Source organism: Eucalyptus grandis, chromosome 5 (assembly GCF_016545825.1).
Source record: "Eucalyptus grandis isolate ANBG69807.140 chromosome 5, ASM1654582v1, whole genome shotgun sequence".
Lineage (NCBI taxonomy): Eukaryota > Viridiplantae > Streptophyta > Magnoliopsida > Myrtales > Myrtaceae > Eucalyptus > Eucalyptus grandis.
In genome coordinates, this window is record NC_052616.1 from 52,072,666 (window position 1) to 52,086,883 (window position 14,218).

Below are 14,218 nucleotides of genomic sequence, written 5' to 3' on the forward strand. Positions count from 1 at the left end.
TCCAGTCTTTCCAAAGAATAACAATTTCACCCACTTATACTTGTTTGTTTTGTCCCAAATTTGAGTATGTTATACTCCAAGAAGTCCTTTACAACTTTCATTTAGAGGCCAAAGCCAAACTTCAACTAGAACATCACATACAAGTCACTAGAACATCCAAGGTCGAGCTTTTTCTGCCCTAAGTAACCGGTTCCAGTTCCGGTTCTGCAACAGGTTCCGGTTCCGGAACCGGTCCCCCTTGGAACCGGGAACCGAACCGGACCCTCCTCCGGTTCGGTTCCGGTTCCCGGGTAACCCAGGAACCGCGCTCAGCCCTACTTGTCGACCGAGCAGAAAGAGTCTTGTGGTCGTCGAACCACATGAATACTTCTTTGCAGAGCATAGTTGCTCAGCTCCTGGATTCTGGAAACCTGGTTTTGAAAGAGAGCAGCAAATATGTCTCCGGAAACTATATTTGGCAGAGTTTTGACCATCCCTCCGACACATTATTGGCAGGCATGAAATTCGGGTGGTACCTGAGGATGGGTTTGGACCGGCACGTGAGATCTTGGAAGAGCACAGAGGATCCATCAACCGGAGACTTCACCTATGGTGTCGATCTCAAAGGCATAATTCCCTAATTCATTGTTCATAAGGGACATGCCAAGTACTACCGAACTGGGCCTTGGAACGGAATTCAGTTCAGCGGGATTCTGATGACTCCTATTTTGATATTCACCCCAAAATTCGTCGATAATTCTCAGGAGGTCTACTACACGTTCAAAGCTTTCAATGAATCCACCATCACTAGATTGGAATTAAACAGTTACGGGAACGTCCAAAGGTACCTGTGGAACGAGAAAATTCAGTAATGGACCCTGATCTATATGTTGCCACATGACGCCTGTGATTTCTATGCGAATTGCGGACCCAATAGCATGTGCAAGATCAGCAATCCTCAAATATATGCAGTTGCATGAGTGGTTATCAACCGAAGTCACAGACAGAGTGGGATACGCTTGTGTGGACTAGGGGGTATGTCAGTAAGAACCCATTTAATTGATCTAAAGGAGAAGGGTTTAAGAGGCTCAAAGGTGTGAAAGTGCCTGATTTGTTGCAGTTCACGATGAACACTAGCATGAGCCTCAAGGAATGAGAATTAGAGTGCTTCAAGAACTGCTCATGCAGGGCCTATGCGAACATAGATGCCGTGGGAGGTGGAAGTGGCTGTCTCCTGTGGTTTGGAGATCTTCTTGATGTCAGAAAACTCAGTGAATATGCGAACATGAATTGCTCTGTGTTCTGGTTCGCTTGTGGAGAGTCCCGGTCTGGATTTGAGTCTCAGTCGAGCCGGAATCTCTCGTTCCTCTAGCGTATTGCACTTGTTCGATAGAATGCCACAACGAGCTCTAGTCTCCGTGCCTTCGTCTTTGGCTGAAATCGAGTTGTCCGGGCGCACCGCGCTCTATTGTGATGTTCCAGTGGTGTTGGGTGACCTTGGGCGTCGGCCGTGTGGTCGTTCACTACGTTCCCATCGTCACCGTTGTTTGTTCGGTGTTTGGCCGAGGAGGGTATGCTCGGCCGACGGCGGGGAGGTCGGCCGACGAGTGGCGATCGGAGTGGACGGCCGATGAACGGTGGTGGTTCGGCGGCGGCTTGAGAAACGAAAGAGCCTCGGGGCGATGGACGGCGCTCCAGAAGAGGAGGGATGACGTCGTGAAGAAGACCAAGGAAGAAGAAGGTGCAGGGAATAGGACAAAATAATAAAAAGACGAGAGAAAAAAAATGGAAAGATAGAAAAATCATTAAAAAAATTTTAAAAAAAAATGAAAATTTTCTTTTCTTTTTAATCCGAATGGGTCGGGTCAATGGGCCAAATTGATTTACCCGGCCCGAACCCGTTTTCCCGAATATAATAACATTAAATATTAAAATTTCAAAAATTCAAAATTTCAAAAAATAGTTCAAAAATTAGACAAATAATAAAAATTCAAAAAAATTCGGAAAATTCAAAATCTTTTAGAAAATATTTAAATAATTAGATTTAAAAAAATTCAAAAATGATTCAAAAATGAAAATTCAAAAATTTTCAGAAAATTCCAAAATTTAGAAAATTTCTAAAAAATTAGTAGTAATTAGAAAAATAATAAAAAAAAATTCAAAAGATTTAAAAAAATCTAGAATTTTTTTCAAAATTTGAAAATTCATTTTTCCCAAAAATCTCTAAAAAAATTTAAAAATTTAAAATTAAAAATCCCCAAAGACGTTCAAATTAACCTTTTAGGTTATTTTCTCTAAAAAATGGAAGTCTTTCAATTTATAATTATGCTTAAGGTTAACCAAGCCCTTAGTACTTTATCTTAGGATTTTTATTGTCCTTAGAAATGAATACCCTTAATTGCACACTTTCTCGTATGTTAATGGTTTCCATTTGGCTTGGTTAGCAATAGCATGCTCCTTATTTGATAATGCTAGATTCTTACTCTTCTGATGCAATTTACCTAATGTGACTCTAGTCGCCCATTGTTATATTACTAATTACACACCCACATAGTCATTATGCATGTTAGTGGATTGGTCTAAAATTAAACCAAATTGCATGTCAAAAATCTTTTTTAAAATGAACAAGATTAGATATCAAAATGTCACTAATTGGTTAAATAGTATAATCAAGTTCCCGACCTTAGATTCTTTGATTGCATAAGAAGTGAGGTATACACCTATACTTCATTTAGTTTCTAACCGATCCCAATAAGTTTATGGTGACTTCTTATCACAAAATTTTTATGAACACCCCAAAATCGCGTGAGGTATAGACTTGGAAGGGTTTGTGCTTGATCATGGGCCATAGATCCATCTTTTAGACAATACTCCTAAATCTATGCCCTTCCCCAAGAGGTAGGTTGTGACACAAACATGCTCGTTTTTTTTTTTTTTATACCTAGGGAACCCTGTATAGTCGGTAGCCGGCGGATAAACCCTGGGGCGACGCTAGCAGAGAATCCACCACCCCGACGTCACGCTTAAGATCCCGTGTGTCCCGCGGGATTTGAACCCATTCATCTTAGGTAGACTTCATGGGAGCTCTTATCCAGCTAGGCCACCGCAGGCGGTGGTCACAAAAATGCTTGTTCATGACTCATAAATTATTAAATCTTTATAGCTTTCAAGATATGAGTTTAAAAATTTATAAAAAAATATAGCATCCCTTATCTGGGAATACCCACAATGTGACTAGACACGTTGATGATATTGTAATCCTAACAATTATACGAGAATTGTTGTCAAAAGTTAGTAAAATACTATAGCAATTATGAACCGGCTAAACTACACGTAAATAGTAACAAAACAACTCCTATATGACAACAAATCGCTCACTCAAAGCGAAAGCGATTATTCAAACCTAAACGTAACGTGAAACTCTTAATCCAAACCTAAAATTTCACCCCGACAAAATTGTCGCTTCAAATCAACTCCCATTTAAACTCACAGCTCTACAATGTCATAATCCACAATTTCCATGAAATACTAAAATTCAATTACTTAGAAATTGGATTTCATGGCTCAAATTTTCCAAAACTTTGAAGTTGAGCTCTAACCCAAAAATTATTTCAGTTAGAAGAATGAAGGGCACGAGCACTTATCAAGTGTTGCGATATGTAATCGGACTTGACAAAACCTCTGTGGCTTATGCACAAAACCCGTCTTTCCCTTTCTTCTTCTTTTTATCTTTTTCCGCTTTTCCTTCTCTGTTTCTCGTGCATCTCTTATAAATGAGCGCCCACTGTTATGCTTTTTTTTTTTAATTTTTTACTTTTCAACCTTCTTTCTCTTTCTTTTTTTCCTTGACTTTTTGAATTTTTGAAAAAACTTCTGTTAGAATCGAACTTCCTCGTGCTTGTACACCTTCAATGGTCAATTCCTGCACATGTTATCAACAAGAATACGATCGCCTTCCAGTAGGCCAAGCCGCTGTTGCTCGAGGCTGAATACTTAGGCTGTCATCCACTGATAAGTTTTTTACTAGACATCATAGGAGCATAATTGGTATTCCGCACTGTCAAGCACTATAAACCTTCCACAATGTGTCGACAACAATGCCATCCTCAGTTACATCGGACTATGCGTGCAGCACATCCGTTTTGCAATGGACTACCGTGTTCTTCCCGTTATTCCACATGAATGCGCATGTGCTCTTCTGCTGGTTACAACGGAGAAAAGTTATGGACTATTGAGACTTAGTTGGGAGAGGAGAGAAAAACCCAGATAATATAAGTCGAAGGAAGAGAAGAGAAAGAGAGAGAGGATGGAGAAACTAGGCTGATTTCGTTGACCAAAAATTCAACAATCTCATCACCAATTTAAGAGCCATGTGTTCTTCTCCGATATAATATCTGTTGGCATGTAGTTTATACTCTCTATCAACATGAAGGCATGGGGATTTGGGGTTGTAGGGGTAGTGCCTTAGGCTGCCAAAAGACTTTTACAGTTTGGGCCCATAATTTATTAGTAGTCTAGGATTGGTCCCATGAATAGCTACTGAGTGGGCCTAGAGCTTTCTTGGCCCTAAGGTTTTTTTATGCCCGTTATATGTAATATTTCTCTCTTGTAATTAAGAGTAGCACCAAAAAGACTGAAAGTGCTAATAATAATAAAATGCTCTGCTGAATATAGCCCTAGTTTAAAAGTGAATCGAGATAATTCTTGTGTCTCGATTTCTCTTTTTCGCTTTTACTTTCTATTTCGTTGAGTTTGTGAGCCTAATCTTTTAAAAATGGGAGAATATGACCAAGAAATAGGCCAATAGCTTCTGATACATGAGATAGAGTGACGCAACATGCTATTAGTAAAGTCTCAACCTTCAACACTGACCCAATATCTGTGTTTGTCGTGAAGCTAACTCAATGGACACTACAAGAAGGCGAAGTCTATAGTTAATTCACTCTTGTGAGGTCATATGAATAATGGCGAGTCAAGTACGACACCCATAATCGCCCAGGATAGGACCACGGACCAATCAGCAATGGTGAATTCACATGAATGGGTTATGTTATGAAATTTGCGAGCCCATGAATCACCGTGCAAAATTTCTTAGGGGCATCGATGAAAAATTATGATGTAGAGGATATGTCACTCCTCGAACCTTGAGTGCGTGAACACCCCTCGACGGTCAATTAAAAATGCGACGTCCCAGGACACGTCGCCGACCCATTTTTTTTATCTTTCGATTAAACGCATGCAGAAGTGAATTAAATAAACACCCAGTCAACCAACACATCAGGAATAGTAAAATACAACAAATGATTTCCAAAGTCACACATTTATTTATCCACTAGTTAACCCAAGAAGTTTAACATGTATAGGTCTACAACAAAAGACAACTCCTACACAACCTATGAGCAAAAAGGGTCAGAAAGGTTAGGGTTAACTCTAGTTTCACTAACGGCAGGGCCAGCCAAAAAGTGTCGCATCTCACGCCCACCACATCCGCACTCAACAGATCTCCACGCTTATGGCCCTGAAAAATGGTTATCAACAACGGGGTGAGATAAAATTTCAGCGAGTCAACTTCCTAAACCTCGATTAGGACACAAATTTGTACGAAGGCAGTCTAATCATGCAACGGCATACATTCTTATCTCACCTTGGCACACCTTTGCATATTAGTACGTCACATATGCCTTTATCAATATAATAAACATAAACAATAATCAGAACACATAACTCTCATGCACCAAGCATCCACATGGGTCCCGATTATAAGGTAAAACCCATTTTGGCACGTCATATACCATGCCTAACAGTTTTACCCATAATCAAGTGCAATGCATCACAATCATTCACACGTATTTACACGTGTTCCGATTATTACGACCCCTCATGCCACGGCCAACGCACGAGTTGGCGGTCTTCCGGCATGACCGGGTATCATCCCGCCTCATCGAGCACGGCAATATCTAGAATCCTCGCCTAGACGGCATTCCATAAAGGAGCATTGGTCTGGCCTCAACTGTGACCCGGCATCCGGACCCCACCGGGCATCCGATAAAAATCGGGCATCACCCCCAAACTCCCATTGGGTGATGGGTTCAATTAAATGACCAAGTGATTTGCTACTAAAAGGCTGTCCCTAAAGGGTTTGATCAGAGTTTTCGCCTACTGTGGGAAGGCATACCTGTAGGAAATTGACTCCGTCCTCCCTGGTTCTAAGTCTAGGTCCATTAAATGGTATCAAAGCAATGGTTTCATTTGTAATTATATCCGTTCCATGTGCTCAATAGGTAAATCTAGTGCTGAGAAGATCTCTTCACATCATAACAGATCTAGAAATACTAGACCACTTGTTTCTCTCGCTGCATCTCCCTCTTCTTCAACGCCTTCAGATTTCCATATTTCCAATGCTTCTAAATAGACTATCTTTATGAAGTCTCTCTTAGCGATGAAATCAAGATCTCTGAAACTCAACTTCCTTTAATGAACCCTTATTCTGCCTTTGCTAAATCCACCTCATCATTTTCTCCCATCCGCTCCATTTGCCAACTCATTCGCTAGACTCCAAAGGAAGTAAAGGAGTATGTCTAGTCCTCCAAATTTGACCAACATTCCATTCTTGCCACTAAAAATGAGTACGTTGTTACTCTCCAGATTCCTCCAGAGTTTCCCAAACAATGGATTCAACAAGGATATTCTCATGTCCACTATGGGGTTGTTTGCCTTGCTCTTATCTTTCATGGTCGCAAGAGCTTGCCAGTCGTGGCAAGAATAGCCTTATTAGATACCCGATTCTTAGAATACCAGCATGCTTGTATTAGTACTGTCCAAACTACTTTGAATGCTGGAACAGTCTTTGTGACTCTATATCCAAACTTCAATATAACTCTTTCGGATCCCCAACTACTTTCTCTTTTGAAAGTTCAGATTCAGCTCACTGGAGCTCCTCAAACTGCTGACGCCGTTGCTGCAACACTGCACTACCAAATGGTTTATCGAGTGCAAAACCATGCTTTTGATTCTTCATTTCCACAATGGAAATTAAGATGCTTTATTCATTTCCATGCAAAATGATCAAGCATCCTATATTCATGTTCCCAGACAGATCCCAAAAGAAAAGTTGGCCAAGCTCCTTCCAGAGACTTGGATCGCCAACTATGAAAAGTTGCATCAGAATAACAAGTCTTTCTAGTCATCGAACTCTGAATTTGTCAGAAAGAAAGATGGAACTGTATCCATCAAATTTGGCAAGGAAAAGGAAGAAAGTCCTTCTAGCTTCCAAACCCTCTTCATGATTGAACCATGTGTTCCTGAGTCAATTTCTGAGCTAGATCCAAAAAAGCTTGTTCAATACTATCCATTACTACAAAAACAAGTATGGTCACTATTTTTGGGATCCTTTTTGTCAATGCTCCTATTGCACAAACTCTCCCGACAAGGTAGATCCAAATGCGAGACCTCGATGGAAACACAAGAAGCCAAAGGATGCTATGTACCAAAGGTATGTGAATGGAGACCCCTCCGTTGATACTCTTAATGAAAGTGACAAATTCCAGTTTATAGTTTCCTATGCACCAACTCCACCACCAGAGTTTATTACCCCACCTTCAGTCTCACCAAATCCACCACCATCACCTCCTCCATCTCCTCAGAAAAAACTAGCAATTTCTCTGTTTTATAAGCCAATCCTAAAGTAGGCGAAGAAGCATTCCTACCCATTTGAGGTTTTAGCAACACCACCACCTAGTTCTTCCATCGCCATGTTCCATGAGACAAATTTTCTCCCTCTTGTCTCGAGAAAGTTCCAAACTCTCATTTTTTTGCTCCAAAAGAATTCCTTGATCCATAAGGCAGATATCAGCACGCTCCCACGATACCTGCCCCCACTGATGTGGATGAACATGTAAGACAAAAAAAGGACTCATGTTGCTGAAGCCATCCTAAATTGGCAATCGGAGACTCTTTTAGCACATAACAATGCGTTCAAAGTGATTGATTCCAAGATTGTGAATGTGCAACAAGATCTTCGAAGATATGATGAAACCACCAAGAAGATGCTTTCCGATTTCCAAAAAAGGCTTCATGCCTTGGAATCCGAACAACATTTAAGGTATCATTATCTCGAAAGCCCTAAGGCGGAAATAGAGAAGCTCAAAAGGCAAATTCAGATGCTTGAAGAAGGAAGGTTCAATCCTTTTAATCCGTTTCCAACCATGGTATGGACAGAGCATTTGCCTCTAGCCACCTCAGATGTCTATCTTCGTTGCCCTCACAAATGTTCCTATCAAACAGGACAAGACAAACGTAGTAGAAATGAGAAATTGCCTTAAAGAATTGGATCGAGTAAGGAAGGAAAAGGGAAAGGAAAACGTGCCTGCAGAATCCTCGCTTGTTATAAAGGAAAAGTCAGATCAGATGATGTTGTCCAATCCGTTGGAATCTTTCCTAAGAGATTTGGGCAATCAACCACAGCCTGATCCTGATATTCAACAACCTAAGCCCACTATTCAAAGGCCCGATCCTGTTATTCCAACAAATCAGATTTTATTTCCAACAGAACCAGCTTTTCCAAACATCTTTGATATTGAATCAAATTCTGTATCACCCTCATCATCTTCATCCTTCTCCATCCCTACCATTAATTCCTTTCCTATAGTACCAGTAACTTCATCAATATTTATGGTCGATCCTCCAGACTAAGATATGGAATCAAACCTTCTAACCATAGGTTGTTCATCCAAACAATCCCACTCAGCATGTGTCCAATGCATCAAAACTATTTTTTTACTATTGATGATATTCCTTATCACAAATGGCTAGAAAGACTTGAGGAATTTCATACTTGGTTAAATGCTCAGGCACTTACCAACCATGATAAGTATGATGTTCTTCTTAGTTTTATCACAAGGTTTACAAGTAGCCTCAAGCATTGGTGGCAATTTGTGATAGAACAAGACCAACTTCAATTTTTACTCTCACCCGACTTTGGTCAAGCCATTACCCTTCTATATCATTTCTTTGTTGGAAAACCTTCTGACCTCCAAGAGCTCAAAATGAGAGAATTTTTCGAAAGAAGATACTACTCTCTCCAGAAAAACATCTTGATAAGCATTATCGAGAAATACTTAAGCTCTTTTATGGTATTGGAGCTTATCCAAACCTGAAACATGTTTTCCTAACTTCCATCCCCAAAGAATTGTCTCAACAGGTTAAGAGAACTTTTCTCAATAAACAAAGGAGGATTCGGGACATTTCGTTAGGAGAAATCCAACAAGAAATCCATTTGTGCCTTGAAGAATTATGTATAAAACGCCAAATGATCCAGACTTACATTGAAGATAACAGAGAACTTGACACAGCCTGTTCTTGCCAGAAGCTAAAGATCAAATGCTCCAAGTGAGATTGTGATGGTTCTTGTGGAAAATCTTCCACAAAAAAGAAGCACTTCAAGAAGCTCTGGATAAAAAAATCCAGGCATGACTCTAAGCACTTCTGAAGAAAGAAGAAATGGCGATACCTACGCAAAAGGAAAAATCACTCAAGCCACAAGAAATCAAATCGATGCTTCATCTGTAATCAGAAAGGACATTTTGCCAAATATTGTCCCTAGGCAAGAGAATGTTAGAACCATCCAATACATCATATAGAGAATGAAACTGGTATTTCTCTTGAAAATGATGACATTGAATCTTTATTCTATGCGGATGAAAAACCATCTGAATAAACTCTTTGTGTCATCTCTTGTTACCAAACTTCCAGTGAAACTGATTTAGATTCTGGTCCTGAAGATATTTTTCACATATCTCTCACTTCTTCAAAATAAAGCACTGACATATTTTCAAGCCAAATTCATTGTCCCAATTTTCCTGTGAAAATCTTCACTCCAAAGTTTGCTAAACCAATCACTGTCATTGCTCTCATAGATACTGGAGCAAGTTCTTCAATTTTAGATACTAAAGTTCTTCCCAAAAAGTATTGGACTTCCTGTGTTTGATATTTCAATTCTGCCTTAGGAGATACTCATTACTTTTTCTACGAATGTAAGAACTACCCTAATAACTGTTCAATTTTTTCCCCAGTGTTCATAACCACAAAAATCTTTGGATATAGCCTCCCTAACAAAGATTTGATCATTGGTTGGGATATCATGACTCAAATTTCTCAACTTCGTATCATTCTTGGAAAAGGTCTTTAGTATAAGGACTAATTCTTTGAATTCATCAATAACCAAGGACTTTTTTCCATTCAAATGAGTCTTTTAGATCCAATCATGCAAAAGTTGTTGGAATCCTGTTCGGAATCTTATTCTGAGTTTGCTCAAAAGTGTCCTCATCGTTTATAGGATAATCCAAAGTTCTTTGTTCACCTTCCTTTAAAAAAAAAATGAATATATCAATCCGACCAAGGCAAGTCACATGAGAATGAAGCCGGAACATCTAGTTTTAGCTCAAAGAGAATGCTCAGAACTATTACAACAATGCCTTATTGAAATCTCCAATTCTCAATGGGCTTGTGAAGCCTTTTATGTCAATAAACGTGTTAAGCAAAACAGAGGAAAGATAAGATTAGTAATTAATTATTAGCCTCTTAACATTTTTCTCTAAAATGACAAATTCCCTTTACCCTCAAGAAATTTCCTTTTTACTAGATTAACCAAGGCCCACATTTACTTCAAATTCGACATCAAAGCCGGATTTTGGCAATTGGGCATCCATCCTAAAGACAAACCCAAAACAGGGTTTTGTATCCCGAACCAACATTTCCAATGGAAAGTTATTCCTTTTGGTCTAAAGGTGGCACCATCCTTATTCCAAAATTTTATGTGACGAATTTTCCAATCAATCTTGTTAAGTGCAGCGGTATACATCGACGATATCCTACTCTATTGTCTTGATGAGCAATTGTATTGCCAACTCCTTGAGTAGTTTGCAGATATTGCGAAAAGGCATGGGATCGTGCTTTCTCAGAGAAAGATGAACATTACCTAGACGGAAATTTAATTTCTTGGTATGCACCTTAACAAAGGTACATACTACCCAGGGCCACATATTGCTCAAGAGTTGTTAAAGTTTCCTAAAGAAAATTTTATGGCAAAGCAAGTTCAGCAATTCCTTGGGATAATTAATTATCTCAGAGATTTTGTTCTATACATTGCAAAACTACCGATTCTATTGCAAACGATGCTGAAGAAGAATCCTCCACCTTGGGGAAAATCTCAGACTAAAGCAGTCGTTAAACTTAAGAAAATTATGCAGACTCTTCCTCTATTACAAATCCTATCAACAGGAAAGAGAATTATCCAGACTGACACCAGTGATGAATATTGGGCATCCATCCTGTTTGAAAAAATTGATGGTAAGAGGTACTTGTGTGCCTACAAAAGTGGAAAGTTTTCTCAAGCTCAAATGCATTATCATTCCACTTTCAAAGAAATCTAGGTGGTGAAAAATGGAATAAAAAAGTTCGAATTTCATCTCATCGGTCATTACTTCCTATTAGAGTTAGACATTGCATCTTTTCTCCAGATAACCAAGTTCAAGAAGTTCCAAATTCTCAATTGCTTCGGTGGGCTGAATGATTTTCAAAATACTCTTTTGAAACCAAACATATTGCTGGAAAAAAAAGAATGTGCTTACTGACTTTTTGTCAAGACCAAAAGCACCAACAAAAATCAACATGTACATCATGAGACATGCTTTTCATACTCTTCATCACAATGAGAAGTATAAGATCGAGAGGATACGAGATTAGTATAAGATCGAGAGGATATGAGATTGGCCAAGCTGGAAATACCCCCAGGAGATTGTTAAGCAAATCCATAATGACAACCTCACTGAAAATCTGGATAACCTCATGTGGCAATGTCACACAAATCTGTTCATACTCGATGGAGGTTCGATTCTTTATCATTTTAGATTAAATTCAGATTATTAGTTCATACATCCTCTAATCTGGAAGGAATATGATTTCCTTGACCAACTTCAATGGTTATTATGGTACTTAACCAATAAGTACTTAATAGTTATTGAAATTCCAACCAGAAGATTCATTGTCAACCTCACTAGGATATTTGGACTCGGCAGAGGAAACATTGAAAATGAGAGTGATAGAAATCTCTTAGATTTCCTTAATTGGTTTTATCCCCCTACTCATTGGAAGTACCTTTTGCAGAAAGAACTGAGAACCACACAATCAAACCCTGAGGTCCATACTATTTTGTCACAAATAATTGCAACATTACCAATGCCCCTCAAATTATAGGTACCACATCCTATAAACCTTAACCATACAATGCAGAAGTCACAAATCTTATCCAGGACCTATTGGTTGCTGTAAGCACCAGTACCAAGAACTCCAAAGGGTTTTGTGCCAAAAAAATAAAACCATTCTTGAATGTGCATGGAATTATAATGTACCTACTGCATGGGATCATTATAGCCTGACATTAGAAGCCAAGGAAGCACTTGAGGAATTTAGACAAAGCTGCATCATCACATGAGCAAGAAATGACAGACACGGATAACTTTGCTTAGTCCTCTCATAATGCACAGTCCACTTAAAACCCTTATGCACGATGGGGAGGTCCTTTTTCCCAAAAACCCTATGACCAAGGACCTTTGTCTTTATCCCTAGGCATGGACACATCTTATTATGCTCAGCCATCTAATTGGCCTCAGCCAAACATTTCTGCCAATACTACAGGCTCCTCATTTTCTGGCAATGCATAGTTCGGATGACTCATACCATAACTACAATGCTCGCAACTGACGAGACCGTTGATCGTACAAGTCACAATAGCAAGTTACTATTTACTTTTACTGTAGCAATAGGCTAGGGAAGTCATTGTTCACTGTCATTGTTCATACCGTGCGAATAATTCCCTACCAAAAGTTTCCGGTGTTGGAGAAAACTTCCTTGCGTGTTTTGAAGCTGACAAAATGTTTTCATCAGTCTAGTCTGAAGACTTGCAGACTCTTTCATCAAAGTCTGAAGGCCGCCGATGTCATGCCCCGATCCTCGGGTGCGCGCCCATCCCTTAACTGGTCGATTTATTTGCGACGTCCCAGGAAGGTCACCGACCCATTCATTTATATACGCATGCGGAAGCTTAATAAAATCCCCAGACAATCAAACAATGAGATAGAAAAGTAGGATCATATTTTTCAAACCAATACGGTCTTTATAGACAAACTAGTTAATTATAAACTTAGGCTATCTACAAAATTGTCGGCTTATCAAAAAGGGGACTATCTTAAACATCCACTAGTCAGACCCATTTGCCGATTCTTCAGCCTCCACCTTCCGAACTCTAGGACTTTCGGTCCTCCACGATCGTCATCTAGGGACCTGAAATATTTTCCCCAAACCAGTTCCTTCTTAAGCACAACATAGGTCAAAGGGCTTACATTGTTATCAGTTCCTTCCTGCACATCAGTTCAATTAATAATATTGATAACTACATCAATCAATCACATTCCACCAATCAGATCGACTCAGCGATCAATCGACTTAATCGATTATATGTCACCACGACCTTTCTCCGGTTGGTACATTCAATACTATCTATAAAGTCTGACCATAGTCTAGGACTGCTTGCCCGAAGCTGAAAATAGATAGACTGATAAATATAGTATACTATGTATATGCTCGCCCAAAACTGATAAATATAGTATACTATGTATATGCTCGCCCAAAGCTAATAGATTAGGGCCCTCAGACCAATTTAGTATACTATAAGTATGTGCTCGCCCAAAGCTGATAATAAGGTATACTTCTCACCCAAAGCTGACATATCGCCTGTAGGCTAATATAGTACCGGTATACTGCGCACTCAAAGCTGACATATTTCCCGTAGGCCAACATAGTATACCACTCCAACCATATAATCAATTAATCATTTTTATCATTCACGATAAATAGTCGTGTGTGGGTATACGGTTGGCCTTCGCCAAAATATAATAATTTTACTTACAAATATCCCACTAATTTCAACAGCCCATTACATATTTTTGGCGCTGTAAACCGACGCCAGGTTATTTTTTCCATTAATAACCAAAATCAAATAATTTAGAAATAAATCCTAAATTCACAATTAATTTAATTTAGCACAAATTAACACTCAAATAAATAAACGGACTGCACCACGACAATCGCACGGAATTTCGGTTGTCGGCCATCTCAACCTTAATTTCTGAAATTTAATTAATTAATTAATTAATTTCGAAAATTAATTATTAATTACAATAAA

The 14,218-nt window shown here is 39.1% G+C and overlaps 1 protein-coding gene across 1 annotated transcript; it reads left to right on the forward strand.

Moving 5' to 3' along the window:
* Window positions 1–359: 359 nt before the first annotated feature.
* Window positions 360–1,351, forward strand: LOC108959633 (S-locus-specific glycoprotein S6-like). Its single transcript, XM_018873516.2, has 4 exons — window positions 360–539; window positions 636–823; window positions 952–1,014; window positions 1,168–1,351. Exons 1-4 carry the CDS (start codon window positions 360–362, stop codon window positions 1,349–1,351), a joined length of 615 nt encoding a protein of 204 aa, XP_018729061.1.
* Window positions 1,352–14,218: the final 12,867 nt, after the last annotated feature.